Below are 17,238 nucleotides of genomic sequence, written 5' to 3' on the forward strand. Positions count from 1 at the left end.
GAAACCACTATGTGTGCGCAAACAGGCCTCAGATTTGAGAGAAAAGAGGAAACAGATACGAGTACTTAGCGACAGTACACACACAACACACACACACACACACACACACGCTGCCTAGCTGAGATAATCTCATCTCCATCTGCTCGCCTTGGATCTGTAATAGGCTGCTCCTGCTGCATTTCTGACTGCCTGCCTTTGCCTCCCTGGGACTGAACTAGCTTAAAATAATCAACATTATCGACGGTAGGGACACGCCAGACTGGGCGGGCAATAAAAAAAAATCCAAATCCCTTCCGTTGTGCAGGCAGTGCAGACTGTTGTTTCTCTTTTCTTGTAAGTGTTTGTTCTGGTCTACATACTGTATGGTCCAACGCCAGCGGCTGTTGCTGCAGGAATCTCGCACCTGTGGCCGCGCGTCCGCGAGCTTTATGTTTATGTGCGTGCATGAACACCGGTTTGCACAAATGTGTCGACTCACGTAGGTTTTTATGCTCTGGCTGCTTGGTGTGTGTGTGTGTGTGTGTGTGTGTGTGTGTGTGTGTGTGTGTGTGTGTGTGTGTGTGTGTGTGTGTGTGTGTGTGTGTGCGCGTAACCCCATGTGTCTGTGTTAATCCGGGGGACACTGAGGTCTATCGAGTGGAGCGTCTCTCTGATGTGCATGTTTCTATGTTGTTGTTGTTTTATTTCCTTCAGGCACGACAGCATGCTCAGTCCAGGCACCAGATGGCTTCAGACAGCAAGAGCGATTACTCCTCCTACCTGCAGAAGTTCAACCAGGAGCAGAATGAACATTACTTCACCGTTATCCCCAACATATTCCAGGTAAATATAACACCGCAACGTACGTCCTAATTCGTCTGATTTGTTGTCGCACTTAGAAATCTGTCAAACAAACCTGCAAAAAATGATTTAGAGCGCCCACCCAAAACATGTATGCCTCCTTTTTTTCTTCTTTTTTTTTTTCTGGTTTATCATTTCACACTCACAATGCGTGAAAATGCAGCTGAAAGTGCAGACTGATTGAAGGGTCTGCCAGAATGGTGCATTCATGTGCAGTCATTAGTAAGCTTGCGAATTCAATGCTGTTCTGCAGCCCCACCACCGCCCACACTCCCCTCTGGGTCCACCGCTAAAAATACATTCTCTGAAACACTGAGGGGAACGAGCCGTCGTTAGGAAGAGTGCAGTTATATTTTCTTACATTTTTACCGCTTGTGAGCGAGGAATCGCAGTGTTATGAGTTTAACAAAAAACTGAGCTTTCACTTCTCCAGTGCTGCTTTTCTTTTAAACTGGGGTCGGACATTTAGAAATATGTAAAGTGCACAAGAGATTTCACATTCAGTTTGTCAATTCTTCCAAAGAAGAGGTCTTTCACACAGTTTGATTCCAATCTCACACAGTGAATACTTGTTTAAGCCCTTCCCACTTCACTCTCCATTCTATAACACAAGCTAGTTGAGCTTTTATTGACTTGTGAATATGCCTGCATTTTTTTTTTTTTTTTGAGTAGAAACTTCAAGACATGGAGGAGAAAAGAATCGACAGGGTAGGAGTGTGCATGAAGACGTTTGCAGACGTGGACCGCCAAGTGTTGCCCATCGTGGGGAAATGTTTAGACGGCATGACGAAAGCAGCCGAGTCCATCGAGCCCAAGACTGTGAGTATACAGAAATGAGATGTGTGCGCACACACACACACACACACCACCACATGGGTCGTATTACTCACTCAGGCAGTGCGTCAGTCAGTCACATCTCGCACACCGCCGATTAGTGTGCCGCTGGGTCGGTTCTCTTGGGGGGCCTTTTGGAAATAAAAGCAGCCCACCTGTGAACAAAACAAAGCGCCTGCAAAGTGGTGGCAGAGGAACAGGTGGCTGCAGTCCATTCAATTTAAAAAGTAATAGTTTGATACTTTGGGGGGGGGGGAACAAAGGGGAGTTTGATTTGAGTCGCTAGTTAGCATAGATACTGAAATCCGGGGGGAAACAGCTAGTCTGGCTCTAGTCCAAAGGTAACAGAATCTGCCTGTGGCCTTATATTCAATGGACAGTGTGATAGTGGTATTAATAAGGTTATTTCCCAAAATGTTAAACTGCTACCTGATCTAGAAGTAGGAGGAAGTTGAATCACTGTGCTCCATATAGTCTAAACCTTGTGTTGATGAGCTCCAAGCTCCATTATGCACTTCTACGAAGCTAATAAGCAGATGTTGGCTTACGTTCTGTCCTGTGGCCAATATATATATACACGTATATATATATATATATATATATATATATATATATATATATATATATATATATATATATATATATATATATATATTGTCTGGATATGGACGGCTGCATTCGCCTACGACGAAGAGAAAACAAGCGGCGTGATTTATTGAGATGTTGACTGTCTGCCCTATGACAAAAAACAAGACTATCCCCAGGGATTGAATAGTATGAGAGTGTGTGTGTGTGTGTGTGTGTGTGTGTGTGTGTGTGTGTGTGTGTGTGTGTCTAGCTGTTCGCATGGCCCAGCTCCAGGAAGTTGACTCCAGCCTGTGATAGTAAATAGTAACGTATCACATGCTCCTTCCCTTGTCTTTGTCTCTCTTCCTCTTTCACAGAGTGCACAATCTTTGACCCTTGATCTAAACTCCAGAACCAGACCCCTCTGCCCTTATCAGTTCATGTGGACCGATGCACACTGCACTTGATTAATGTCCTCCTTCCTGTGTCTTATGAGCCTGGCTGTGTCCCCCGACCTCAGTGTTTTTGTCATAACTCCTGTCTGACAGATTGAGGTCTTTTCCTCTTTCTTTAGTGGCCCAAAAAACTGGATAGTGACAGTCTCTCTCTCTCTCTCTCTCTCTCTCTCTCTCTCTCTCTCTCTCTCTCTCTCTCTCTCTCTCTCTCTCTGTCTCTGTCTCTCTCTCTCTGTCTCTCTCTTTCTCTCTCTGTCTAACAGACCCCCCCCTTCCCCCTTTTTGTTAGTCATTACTTTACATTTTAGGATTCTTCCCTTGATATTTAAATTCAAAGAAAAAGTGCATGAAACCGTATCAAGGCCAAGGCTGTCACTCATCGCTGCCTCCACTCTTTCTCCACCTCCCCACTAGGACTCCAAGCAGGTGGTGGAGTCCTACAAGTCCGGGTTCGAGCCCCCGGGAGACGTGGAGTTTGAGGATTACGGTCAGGCCATGAAGAGGACGGCGTCCAACACCAGCCTGACCAACTCCAGAGAGGCCAAGGAGAAGCCCGTCGGCAAGAGCAAGGGCAAGCTGTGGCCGTTCATTAAGAACAAGAACAAGGTAACGCGTGAACACTTCACACGGAGCCACGTCTGCGCTCCGGCGTGCAGCAGAGCCTCACCGGCTTCAATGCACTTTTGTTTTACCGCGAGATGTTCCTCACATGGAGGCCACCTCGCTTTTTGGGGAGATTTGTGTGGGGAGTGGGGGGCTCACGGGTTGTATTATAACATATGTGTTCAATGTCACATTTCGTAGTATCTGTTACATTTCTAGTGCTGGTGACGTATTTGATTTAGATGTCAGTATTGCCATTTTTGTTGTTATCATTTGCCACCCGTTTCCTCCTCCCCGGCAATCACCCTCACCGATTTTTGGAAACTTCCTTCTGTAACACGCACACACACACTAATGCACTTCTACTGTCGTCCTGTGGTCGAACTCAACTGACAGATATTAACTTCATCTGAAATAACAGTCCCCCCGCCCCCTCACCGTTTCCCTAAAATGACTGGTTGATTGTATCCTGAGCGGCCTCCTTCAGTTTCCTGCTTCCGAACAGCAAAAGGGATCTCGGACCGTCTTATGGGCTGGTGGCACTGTCGGTATTGAATTAGAGCAGAGCATGAATGAGTAATTGTGTGTGGGAGAAAAAGGCTGGAAGCGAGTGTGAGTGTGTGTGTGTGTGTGTGTGTGTGTGAGTGTAATGCTAGATGAGAAACCCCAGCACACTGACTTCATGTGTACAGAACATGGTGTCTAAACACATCGCTTATCTGTGCTTGACTTACTCAGGATTCATTTTTCTTTAGAAGGTTTTTTGGTTTGTTTTTGGGAGCACAGTCAGCCACACAGAGCAGTATTTCTGCTTTACATACACACACGCATGCAAACACAACAGACACAGATATGCAAATAAAACAGGACGCTGACATTTCGGCACAGAAGCACCATTATTGCCTTTCAGAAACAGGGTTTTTAAGTTTTTTTCGGGTCTCTTTGTCTTCGACAGAGGGGCTTTCTGACTCACTTGCCCCTGCATGCGCATTGTGTGGCGTCTCTGCAACCACTTGATGAATTATGCAGTCAGATGTTTTAGGACAGCGATAAGCAATTACATTTCTCTCACGATGACCTCAAATTCAGCTGCTTGATATCCTTGGGGATGGTGGGGGGGATGGGGGATGGGGGGGTGGGGGGGATGGGGGGTGTCGTCCTAGCTGGCATGTGATGATGTCGGGACAGAGAGAGAATGAGAAGGATTTCTTAAAATGGAAGCCTGCATGCGCTTTGACTGGAAACTCTGCTTTGTTGCAGCCGCTTGCTTTAACACACTTTACGCTTCCTACTCACTCTGGTTGTGTTCTTCCTTTTTTAACTGTTATTTTTATGTTTTATATGTTTTATATGTTTTACATGCAACATAACATTTGATACACTAGGTTTGACGAACCTTCGGTTGTCCTTTAATTTCTGTTTGGGTTTTCTGTTATGTGTTTATTTTTTAATATCTGTAGGAGGCTTATTTATTTCGTTTTGTGCTCCCTCCTCCTTTTTCCTCCTTTGTCTTTTTGTGTTGGATTCTTTCCCCCTTTCTTCTTCTTCTTCTTCTTCTTCTATGTTTTTCCTCCTCCTCCTCCTCCTCTCCGTCACGGCTCCCTCTCTTACTGGTAGCTTATGTCCCTGTTAACATCCCCCCACCAGCCCCCACCTGCCCCCCCAGCCTCATCCCCGCCCTCACCCTCTGCTGTTCCCAACGACCCCCAGTCTCCCAAGCAGCACAAGGAGCCCCTCTCCCACCGCCTCAACGACTTCATGACCTCCAAACCCAAAATGCACTGCCTCCGGAGCCTGAGGCGAGGGGTAAGTGTGTGTCTGTGCATGTGTCTGTGCGTGTGTGTGTGTGTGTCCTGCACCTGTACCTGAGCGCTGTACCTGCTACTGTACACTGTATGGGGGAAGTAATGCAAAAGGTAGAATCTTTCTACACTTTCAATCTGTTTTGGAGTTCATAATGCCTGCATGGCACCATGGTGCAGCAGGCGACCGAACATTACCTCGCAGTGCTTATATACCTCGATGTGTAAGCAGTGTGACAACATTGGTATTACTATTACAACAAAAATAATGGTCAAATGTGTGAATACCAGCAGTACGACAGGCCTTCCTTTACCCATACAGTGCTCAGCCCATATGCTTCTCTAGCATGCTTCTGTAGCGCATAACTATCAATCCATGGTACTTGTCTGACTCACCAGCGTTCTCTCCATCTCGTTCCTCTTCATATTAACTCTGTGCTCACAATGACAGTCCCCCCCCCCTTCCCCCCACCCTCTCTCTTTGATGGAAATGAGCAAGATGCCTGAGCAGTCTTGGCAGCAGCATGGAGACAGCAGTAGCTCCCTGCGCACTTCCCTGCAGTCTGTGCTGGAGGCAGATTGTTTTTGTGGGGGTTTTATTTTTTGCACATGAATGAAAAGACAAAGAGGGTTAAAGCTTACAACGTGGACGAAGTGATGGGTTGTGGGTATGACTGAGTCACCAGGGCCATTAGGAGGGAGAAGGCCAGTAGAGTAACTTTAGAAAGGCTTCCTGGAGGGTGGCCCCATCAGCACCGGCCTGGCGGGTCCTGCTGGGTGTCATCGCCGGTTCCCCCGTCCTAGTCCAGCGTGTGTGTTGTGCGATGGTATCACTGGGCCGGGGGCCAGGTCACAGCACGCCTTCCCGTAAGCCACTTCACCCTCCAGCTCTCCCTGACCTCAGGAAGTGGGCGGTAAACTCACGTGTTCCTTCCGGACCCCACAAAATAAAAGTCTTTGTATTGGCTCATATTTTGAAAAGGAGCAGCAGTTAGTCAAAAATAGAATTTGTATGAATCGGTGCCACAACACGACGGCTGAAAAGTCAAAAGAACAATGCGGTGCAACGGCGTAGTGTGTGTGAGCATATCGCAGAGGAAATGATTGAAGGTCGGACGAAAAAAAAAAAGGGGGGGGAAGTGTGTGTTGTTGTTTTTTCTAGTGGCGGACAGGTCTATCAGGAAGTGCACGTTTGTGAAAGCGGAAGTGCTGAAACAGCTCTCGAGAAGAGCGATAAAAAAAAAAGGAGCTAAATCAGACGCATTGTGTTCGTCTTCTATGCGCAGATCAAAAAGATTCACGTTGGACCTCGCTGGAATATTTGTGTAGCACAGGAAAAAAGTTCACGAGTCTAGAACCGGGTCAGAGTAGAACTCCCTTCATAGAATCAAAGACTATCTCCTCTCCATATCTCACGACAATACATTTAAATAAGTTCACCCTTTCATGTCTCATGGCAGTAACCTGTTTATGTTTTTCATGTTTGTAGATGTTTAATATCTTAAGAGCACATTTTTACGATGATTTTTTTTTTCTTTTAGGAATAAATCAACCATATGTTGTAGGTGACTAAAAGACAACAGAAGGTGCATCTTTTAATCCTGTCGAAATAACAAAAAAGGTCTTTTAGGGACAGCAGCCCCACTGCCTCACTGACACAGACTTGTTGGGCTAAAGCCTCTGAACAGCTGCTGGTGGAGCATCGGGGCAATTTATCAGCTCTCTCACAAACAGGCTCGCATCCATCCGGGCAATACAGAGCAAACCAGCAGCAATGAATGACCAGGGCCACAGTATCGATGCTCATTTTGAGAAGAAAAGATGTTTAACAGTCTTAAATAGCCTTTATAAAGCTTTTAATTCAGTTTTTGTGCATTGATTTATCAAAGCAAAAGCATTAATGCACACAACATTGAAAGCCAACTTTCTATTATACTCTGTGGTTTACAGCTGCAGGTAAATCAGCTCAACCTCCTGCAAGGAGAACATAGCATCACATCAGGGATTGCTCTCTCTGCACAGCGGAGGGATGTCCACCCCTGCAGGAGAGCCTTTGTTTGCTGCATAATCAGCCGTCTTATCCATCCACAGTGACTGCGCGTTACTGCAGGAGGGGGGGGGGGGGGGGGAAGACAGCTTGTGTTTTGGGAGTCCACATCAAGGCACTGTACAGTATAAGAGCTCAAAGACGTCAGCGCTGTTGTTTTTCTGAGTTCTTATTGACAAAAGCTGTGTTCTCTCCGACGACCACCGCAGCAGCAATCCCCGCGCTCGCTCGTTTCTCACAAAGAGCTCATGAAGAGGACTCTGGGTCGACCCACATATGCTTTCGAAGCCAGGCAATATGTTGTAAGTGTGTGATGGGCGTCAGTGAGTACCAGCGGTGTGTGTGTGTGTGTGTGTGTGTGTGTTTGTGTGTTTCAGGGGGTTGGAAGAAAGTGTGGACGAATATCGGACGCGTGCGGATGTGTGTGTGATTAGTAGAAGCCACGTACAACGCATGCAGTGGCCTCATTATATCAAATAATAATAATTCATTTTGTGACACAACCATTCAGTCGTCACAATCAGTTTCCTCACAAATAAAAAAGAACAAAGAAAGAAAAAGGAGGCCGGTGTCTGTGCCTGGCTCAGTATTGATCACACGGCTCTGTTAGAAACGGGACGAATGGTCGGAGAGGAAGATGACTTCATCCCACATCACATGTTATCAGCTTGGGGTTCCTCGTCGCTGGCCGTTGTCCTGCAGCTGTGTCGGGGCTTCCCCCTCCCGCGGAGCGTCCACAAGGGGTCAATTCACAAAGTGTCACGAGCACCTGAGGATGCGGGGGATTACGGGTCGTGAGGATGCTATTCGTCCCACGCAGCAATCACCCCCTCCTCGCTATTTAGATGTCGCCGTCAGCTGGAGGTGACATTAGGGCGAGGTGTTGGTTACACTTTGGGTCTGGGTTCAGCCTACAGTACCCAGAATTCACCCCTCCAGGGCTTTCTTTGTGCTGGTGTGCCATACTGCAGCGATGTTATCTGTCTGTAAGGACCATGATGTACCTGTATATCTATGTCTGTCTGGTGGTTGGAAAGAGGTCAGGTAGGAAAAAATAAAAATATATATATATATATATATATATATATATCTGCTGAATGTGGAGAGTAAAACACATGATTCATGCAACAGGTTCCTTGTGCAGCTCTCAAGTGATCACATGATGCGTCACATGGATGCTCAGAGCAGCAATAGCCAATCAGGGACAAGTATTTACTCACCCTGCATCCTCCCCCATTGTTGATTCTTTTTTTTTTTCTTTTTTCTTTTTCAAATTCTTATATTTTATTACCACCAAAACACATGTGAGTCATATCTTAACAAGTGCAATTTACTTGTGAAATGGAAACCGCAAGCAGGGGGAAACAAAAAATCAGTTGTAACGTCCGATCAGATGCTTAAATCAAAAACAAATAACAGGTTAAAGAAGGTTATGAATATCTGATATAAACGTCTGATACGTATAGTGATATTCATCATTTGTAAAGTCACTCCTCCAAAACATCTCTTCAGTTTAGGAGGCACAAACTAGACCCTAACCCAGAGTTGATGAAGCATTTTTTATCACTACACCCTCAATGATATCAACGTACATGTATGAATCCAATATATTCATACGTATACAATGTTTTATAAGTGAAGCTTCACACGTAGGAAGTGTAAGAATATCATAGCGTTGGGGAGGTGACAGGGAGGATCACAAGGCGTCACAGCAGGCCATTCCAGGTGGATGACTTGATTAGTGGACTACAGTGAGTGGAGCTCCTCAGAGCGCCGGGCCTGTGAGCCTCTAACAGGATTACAAGTCATCTGCTCCGGCTCTACCGGCCAACGGTCGTTAACCTGCTCTCCACCCTGTTCTTTGTATTCAAAACTTAACCAGATGACTCAGCAAATGGCTCTGAATAAGCTGTTTAAACACTTTTACAACAAGTTATTTGGTTGTTGTTTTTTTTGCCCTTTTTCTGTTCACGGTGACCCTTATTTGCTCATGTGCCTTTGTTCAGCTACTTTCATTTGAGGTACACACTGAGCTGGATATGTGTGGATTTTCCTCTTAACAAGTGAGTTTTGACAGTTTTGGGTTTTGAAAGCGACTCTCCAGCTTGTTCTGTGTTCAGTATCTGCCTCCATGTCACCGTACAGACTGATGGCTGATGTGTTTATGCTTTTGGCGCCCTCTGCTGTCACTCTCGTGTCATTGTAACGGCAGCAGAGAGAGAGAGAGAGAGAGAGAGAGAGAGAGAGAGAGAGAGAGAGAGAGAGAGAGAGAGAGAGAGAGAGAGAGAGAGATGAAGAAGTAAAGGGTTCATCCGTCCCTGTCGCAGCCACCATCCCTCTACTTCTTTCTCTACATTTACCTTCATCTGTCTTTCCTTACAATTTTTTTTTTATTTTTTTACCCCCATTGTTTACTTCATGCTTGAGCAATAGGTTGGCCCTTTTTTTTTTTTTTTGCCAACTTATTTCTCATTTTTCATTAATTCATTACAGTAGAAATGTTAAACTTCACCACATTAGAAAAGAGTGAGGGGCTCTACAGCTGAAACTGTCGCTCAAAGAGCTTTTTTTTTATGACACAACTAGCACATAAATCCAAAATCCTTCAACCTTTAAGCTCTATTCCCTCTTTTCCTTACATGGTGAAGTTTGACAAAAGCATAAAAAGACATGCAGACAGTTTTCATTTAAAGGAAAGTTAAACCAATGGCCGTGATATTCTCCTGATGTTGACTGTTGTCTCTTTCTCTCTCCTGCTCCTCGCCATTTCTCTCTCCTCTTCCTCCCCCCCCCCCCATGAAGCTTTCTCTCAAGCTGGTAAGCATGACCGTATAACCTCACGATCGTAGCGGCATGACCATAGCACGCATGTCACGTCCTCCCAGTAACACACTGTTAATAACAGTACGCCGTCACCTTTTTGTTTTTTTGTTTTTTTTTGCTTTTTGGATTTAAGTTAATAATTCAATAATCTTTGCTGTGACACAACGATGGAACCTCGGACTCACGCCGTTGTCTCACGTCCGTGTCATTTTGTTGTCTGTTTTTTGTGTTTGTGGTTGTGTTCTCGTCACGTCTCTCCCAAACCTGTCTGTGGTCTCTGTGGTGCAGATCACACTCAATTCCCACGTCCGGAATCTCATTGAGGTGATCAGATTTACTCGATGTTCTACCTGTTCGTCTCCTAGTCTGTCTGGTAGTCCTCGTCTCGACAAATCCTTTGTTCTCGTAACAAACACTAATCTGATCTCATTGGAGTAGTCGCTCACTCACGTCTTTACACTGCATGCCGATATGATTACTTTTTGATAGACTTGTGTTCTGCTAACATACTGTAAGAGAACTGTAGGCCTCTACCGCATATCAACCTTCCATTCATCTTATCCTCAGAACAGGACTCACTGTTAGGGTTCAAAGGAGTAGTTGGAAGCTTATTTACATTCTTGCTGAGGCTTAAATGAGAAGGTTGACGCCACTCTCATAGGTGCTAAACATGAAGCTACAGGCAGCAGATTCTTAGCTTAGCATTAAGCCTGAAAACGGCTAGCCTGGATCACTCCAAAGATATAAACATGGCACCATTTTAGCGTCCAAATTCTGATAGAATCTCTATACAACAATGTGTATGTGTAATAAAAGAATTTAGACAATGGAGCGAAAAAGTAGCGTCCAAGCAATGCGTTGCTTTTTAAAAGATGCTAAAGTTAGCTTGGTGCTACTCTATTGATGTCCAAAATCTCAATTTACTGCTTACACAACTGAGTGAATTACTGAGGGAAGGAGAAGGAAGTCGCTGCTCCCGGTTCCCCTTCGGACGGAGTCAGGCTAGCCGTTTCCCCTTGCTTCCAGTCTTTATGCTAAGCTAAGCTAACCGCCAGCCGGCTTCATATCTGGCGTACAGACTCCGCAAGAAGGCAAAGAAGCGTATTTTCCAAAAAATATGGATCTTATCTTACTTAGGCCTTTTCATGAGATTTGTGATTTCAGAATCCTCAACCTAATGTGTTGTAAATCTATACAGAACAATCAATTAGTGAATTCTCATCCATCCTAAATTTATCGTAACACAAACAACAAATGACTTAATGTCTAGTTTTAGTTTGGTTTTGACCTAGATGCTAGTGTTTGGATCTGTCTTTGGGGTACATAGAGAATGTAAACACTAACGCAACTTCTGTAACTATCAGTATAAGTATCACTCAGAAAGGAGCACGCCTCTGCATGCTGATTGACACGATCTTTGTTATGTTGCATGCTGGGTAAATGTTGCGTGCCGGCGCAGAATGAAGAGGTAAGGTTGCTCAAGTGCAGTGAAGTCTGTAGCTCCAGCAGTAACATCCTGTGGTGCCACTGTGACCCGTCACAACCAGAACCAACCAGGGCCAGACCTATTCAGCCAATGCACAGAACCAAGGGAGCCCCAAAGAGTTAAATATTAAGTAGATAGATAAATAAGGCAGACGAATTTATGACCTGCAAAACTAATGACAGTCTTACCGGCCTCAGCTGTACTGCTAGCATGCTAACACGCTAAACTGAAGTGATTAACATGGTAATCGTTAAACCTGCTAAACGGCATGTGCATCATTGTAAACATGTTAGCATGCTGACGTTAGCATTTAGCTCAAAGCAATTAGTTAGTTGGTTAAGCAGTTGTCGAGTCTGGCTGAAAGTGACATTATGAAATAAAAAATCAAGTTTTAAGTAAAAAAATTAATTTGAAATATTGCATTTTGAAATAAAAGACTTTTGAAAATGTTGACAAAAAAAACTATAATAAAACAAAAATGAACTCTGTTGATATAATAAAATAGGCTCTGAAATACATATAGTAATAAATTAAGTTTATTTATTCATATGATATTTTATAATTGGGTCTTGATGTGATTTTGGACTCTTGGGGCCTCCGTACGGACCAGCTAGCACTGTTGTTTAGCCAGCTTGACAATGACACACTGATAATTAATGTCAACAGAAAGTTCTAGAGGCTGCCGAGAAGTCTGACTCATCGGTTCAGCGTTTCAGACTGGAAACCTTCTCATCAGGAAATATGACCCGCGGCGGGCCAAAAAACCTCTCACTCGCACAACTTCCATTTTAAGAACACACAGTCCCGTCAGACAGCTCCCTCTGAAACATTATACGAGCGCTGATAGGATGTAGCTAATACTTTTATCACATTTCCGATGCATCTGCAGAGAGCGCCAGATTAGGCGCAGCGGCTGAATAGGTGAAAGGCCTCGAGTGTATCCACCGAAAAAAACACCCCCGACTCTCAGCGAGTGTGTGTTAGAGAGCTGCAGTATCTCCTCCAGGTGAATTATGTGAATTGGAACATAACAAGAGCTCCATTTGTTGGAGCTGTTATCCATTTATCCCCCCCCCCCCCCCCCCCCCCCCCCCCAGTGAAGGGAGATACTGCAACTAGAAATGATCCCCGTCAAAACAGCAACACAACAAACTAATAAGCGATGAAAGTTGCTCTTTCTTACTGTTTCTTTCTGCCTCTTTTTCCCCCCATTTCCTCTGCCTCTCCTCTTCTTCTTCTTCTTCTTCTTCTTCTTCTTCTTCTTCTTCTTCTTCTTCTTCTTCTTCTCTCAGGGCTCTGGACCAGAGGACTTCAGCCACCTGCCACCAGAACAGAGGAGGAAGAAGCTGCAGGGCAAGATAGATGAGCTGAATAAGGACATTCAAAAGGAGATGGACCAGAGGTATCTTTACATCCGGCATTAAGGAGCTTTTCCCTCCCTTCACAAGCCATATTTGTGTTTAGCTCGTTAATATGCAACACAGACTTGTTTCTGACTGCAGTTATTTGCCCTCCCAGGGACGCGCTAACTAAGATGAAAGACGTGTACGTGAAGAACCCTCAGATGGGCGACCCCGCCAGCGTCGACCCCCGGCTATCGGAAATAGCCCAGAACATCGAGAAGCTCCAGTTTGAGGCGCAGAAGTTTGAGGTTAGTCGCGAGTGAGCTGTTTTTTTGCGAGTGTTAGTGTTGGAGAGGCTTTGCTGTTTCGCTCTGTCTGAGACAGTAAATAATGAGGAGTTCAAACGAACGTCTCCGGCTGGGGTTTGTTCCAGAGACGCCTGCCGCTCGTCCATATTAGGAGAAGATGTGTTCCAGCTCTGTGCAGGGAGAGGCGTCCCAGAACAATGGCCTGCTTTAACCTTGTTAGTACATGGTAATGGAAGGTTAGCTGCAGCCAACACACCCAGAATGATTGTGTGTGCGTTTCAGGGCTGGCTAGCGGAGGTGGAGGAGAGGATGCCATCCAAGAGTGATACGAACCGGAGAAGTGGACTCTATGAGACCCAGAACAACACAACAGTGAGCAACAACTGCGCGCAGGACAGAGAGAGGTATGGTATACTCGGACGAACATGAAACATCCCCCACACACACACACACACACACACACACACACACACACACACACACACACACACACACACACACACACACACACAGAGTTGTTTCACGCCTTCTTTTTTCGGAGGAAGACTATGTATGTTTTCACAGTATATTTACTGTGTGTGTGTGTTGGCCCTTGAGCAGCCCGGATGGCAGCTACACGGAGGAGCAGAATTCAGAGACTCAGGTCAAGGCCAACATCAACCCCGTCCTCCCCACATCCAGCACGCCAGAGTTCGACGACGAGTTCGACGACGAGGAGACCCTGCCCACCATCGGCACCTGCAAAGCCTTGTACCCGTTCGAAGGTAACAAGAAAAACGACCTTTAACTGAATGCTAACGTTTGAGAAGTGAATGTGCCCTTTGATTCTACGTCGGGGAAGGAGGAGGAGTAGGGGTGTGACCTTACTGAGGAAATGTGTGGAGGAGGAGGAGGGTGGATAGAGATATAGTCTAATCCCCCTCGTTCACTATTTTCAAAATCGAATTTGGCAAGTCGTCAGAAAGGCAGCGCTGTGTGAAAATCAGAGGTGGTAAAGAGCTCTGATCGATCTGGGGTGATAAGTACCGGTGACCTTCCTCGGAAAGACGTGTCGAAAACGAGCGATTCCTCCTCCTCTCCGAGAGGATGACGACGTCATAAAAACACCAAAACGTTACATGTATAAATAACGACCCTACTAAAAAAAAAAAAAAGGTAAGAGGTGAAGACATTGAATATTTTACGCAGCCTATTTTAAGAATCGTTTCAGGCCGAAGAGGTAAAAAATATTGCATGCTCCTACTGCACAATAGCTGGTCTTGCTTCCTCTTCGTTTTCCAGGAAATCGGATTAATAAAGAAGCTTTTGCTCTACACAAAGTCATTTGAAGGTAACCCTGCACGCCTGAGAGGAAGGCTCCTCTCAGGCGTGCAGGCTGGACACTCCTCCGTATTCCGTGCTCTTATCTGGCCTCCTCTCCGTTTGTTTCCCCTCCTCGCTCAGGTCACAACGAGGGCACTATCTCCGTGGCGGAGGGCGAGCTGCTGTACGTCATCGAGGAGGACAAAGGAGACGGCTGGACGCGAGTGCGCAGGAACGAGGACGAGGAGGGATACGTCCCCTCATCCTACGTCGAGGTCTTTTTGGAAACAAATGCCAAAGGTGCTATGACATACATTTAACTCAGCAAGTGTGTTTTTACTTTGTTACTGTGACGATCAGTACGTTTTAAGTCCACCGCTGTGCGATTGGGGACAAATTGTGGAGATTGCAGATTGTTACCGGTAGCTCAGATAAGAGAATAACTCCACACGCACACTTCCTGTCTCTCCTGGAAGGAAGGGCCAATCAGATTTGTCCATTGTGCCTCCTGACAGTTGTGGCTGATAAGTGTGAGTGTGTGTGTCACTGTACACTGAACAAAAAACATTTGGCACTGTGTAGGATATGACACTGAAAGCGAGCCGAGTCAGGCGGCTGTTGAGTACAAGAAGTGCGTGAGAAGAAGCTTGTAGTTCCTCACCTCCCATTCACTGCAGTGCCACCTAGTGGTCACACAAAAATAAGACACGACTCCCTCAGTCCACGCTGAGCATGATGGGACAAATCACCCACTGACAATGATCACATGTACTTGATTTTTCTTTTTAAATATGTATTTTGTGTTTTTTTTTTTTGTTAAGATTTCAAATGACCATGCTTTTAATCAAGAGTTTGATCCACAATCCTCGGTCAAATATGTGAGTCGGTATATGGTAATAAATCAATAAACTCGGCTAAGTGAATGTACGCTCCATCTGAAGTGACTACCAACGTTGTGTTTTGGTCACTTGTTGTAACCTTAAAAAAAGGAACGCATGCTCCATGTGCAATCACGCGGATGTCGTTTCAATCTGCTGTAAAATACGAATACATATTGAAAGCTATTTTTTTAGGCTAAACAGAAGAAAAAAAGAAATATCAAGAAAAGTGCACCCCCCCCCTCAAATGTTGCATGCTGTAGATTATTCATAGTGCCGTTACAACATGAAACAGTTGTGAAAGTAATTATTCTCTCCGAGATATGGGGGATTTTATACAATTATTGATCTAATTAGTAACCGATAGCCCCGTTAGAATGTGCTTTCTCTTCTTTTATTGATAAGTGTCGGGCTGTTCTGGTCCTTTTTTTTTTTTCCAGGCCAGTGGTAAAGGAATAAAAAGGACTGAGAGTTAGCGGTGCTAAGCTATATGGTGAGACTGGGCTGAGACACGGAGCTGGTCGTGACCTTAAAGACTCGCGCTTCGTCGCATGAGTCTCTGAAGCGGCACCTTGCCCCCGAAACGGTGCATTCGCTGTCAAAGCATGGGTGTGGTTGGCCTCTTGTGTCATTTCATCTCACCGCTACAATAAGACACTCTGCGCTTCTTCTTTTTTTTCCCCGAGATCAGAAATGATCTCTTTTCATAACTCATCAACACAAGCCTTTAAATCAGCTTTGATGGCTCGTTACCGGCGCAGCATGGGGGCGGGGGTTCTTTATGTGCAGGATGTCATTTCAGCGTCAGGGCTGTAAATACACATTTCATGTGTTTGTCGATTTTAGTTTTTTTTTTTTATTGAAGAGCATCTGTTGCACTTGTTTGTCCCCATCGTGACATGGTTTGAGCATGTTGTGACAAAGTGAAGCGGCTGCATTCTAACATGCATTCGATCCAAACATAAGTGGAAACAGACGCATCTTTTGGGTTAATGGGGGTCTTTCACACACACACACACACACACACACACACACACACACACACACACACACACACACACACACACACAGTATGTGCAGTATTACATTCATGCCGACGCCACAGTATCATATCTGTAATGACGTCTTTCTTCCTCCTCTCCATATCTGAATATTTGGGTTGCTGTCGATTTTCCTTTAAAGCGATCTAACTTTTCTTCTTGTCGTGTTTTTTTTTTTGTTTGTTTGTCCGTATTTCCTTTTTTTTTTTCTTTTTTTTTTCTTTTTTTTTTTTGAATTGCAGATTCCTAAAAGTGTGAGGCTGGCTGAGGAATGGCAGGGCAAGCAACCTCGGGAGAAACCACCACGTTCCTCACGCGCTCACAGAGTCAGAGAGAGAAAGTGAAAGACGACCTGAATCTAAAACAAACCAGAGAGAGACGTCCGATTAGAACGCATCTCTCTTTCCAAACCATTGCAAAAACAAAAACTTATCGGCAGCATTGCGCCCCCCCCCCGCAGAACTCTGCGATGTGAAGCGACGATAAGAGAAATCCATCGGAATTTTTGCGCTCATAACCCTTTGTCCATCCCTAACACCCACCGTCACAACCACAGGATACAATCTGCTTTTTTTAGTTGTTTTTCGGCAAAAGCTTTGCTTCTTAATGAGACTAACTCCGCTTGCACCACGCGGTCATGACCGTGGCTGTTGGCTTCCTCACTCTGAACGCCCCCCCCCCTCCCTTGGCTCTGCCACTTCCCTTCCTCCTTACCTTTGCCGCCATTGCACACACACACACACACACACACACACACACACGTACGTGGCGGAGGGTGTGGTCAGAGACAGGACGGAGAGCAGCAGGAGCCTTACGGACACACGACCGGCTGTGAAACGCCTTCATCCGGCGGAGTGTTTGTGTGAGTCGGAGGAGAATCACCCTGGGCTCATCTGCGCACGTCTTGGGC

General features: G+C 45.4%; 1 protein-coding gene across 5 annotated transcripts in view; it reads left to right on the forward strand.

The window, feature by feature from the left end:
• Positions 1-16,358, forward strand: part of fnbp1b (formin binding protein 1b) — a 34,464-nt gene extending 18,106 nt beyond the window's left edge. Inside the window, exons 8-19 of one of the 5 annotated variants that reach the window (XM_068706615.1) lie at positions 694-822; positions 1,513-1,659; positions 3,111-3,302; positions 4,917-5,105; positions 7,358-7,450; positions 9,951-9,965; positions 12,750-12,859; positions 12,976-13,108; positions 13,391-13,512; positions 13,709-13,872; positions 14,552-14,710; positions 15,729-16,358. In XM_068706615.1, the coding sequence (XP_068562716.1) occupies positions 694-822; positions 1,513-1,659; positions 3,111-3,302; positions 4,917-5,105; positions 7,358-7,450; positions 9,951-9,965; positions 12,750-12,859; positions 12,976-13,108; positions 13,391-13,512; positions 13,709-13,872; positions 14,552-14,710; positions 15,729-15,739 (1,464 nt within the window). In that variant the 3' untranslated portion in view covers positions 15,740-16,358. Of the gene's footprint in view, positions 1-693; positions 823-1,512; positions 1,660-3,110; positions 3,303-4,916; positions 5,106-7,357; positions 7,451-9,950; positions 9,966-12,749; positions 12,860-12,975; positions 13,109-13,390; positions 13,513-13,708; positions 13,873-14,551; positions 15,356-15,728 lie in introns of those variants that run through there. The other 4 variants (XM_068706616.1, XM_068706617.1, XM_068706618.1 and 1 more) reach the window with 4 other exon arrangements.
• Positions 16,359-17,238: the final 880 nt, after the last annotated feature.

This window comes from Cebidichthys violaceus, unplaced genomic scaffold (assembly GCF_023349555.1).
Source record: "Cebidichthys violaceus isolate CVI_PGR_0920_01 unplaced genomic scaffold, fCebVio1.0.p SCAF_12, whole genome shotgun sequence".
In the NCBI taxonomy this organism is placed as follows: domain Eukaryota; kingdom Metazoa; phylum Chordata; class Actinopteri; order Perciformes; family Stichaeidae; genus Cebidichthys; species Cebidichthys violaceus.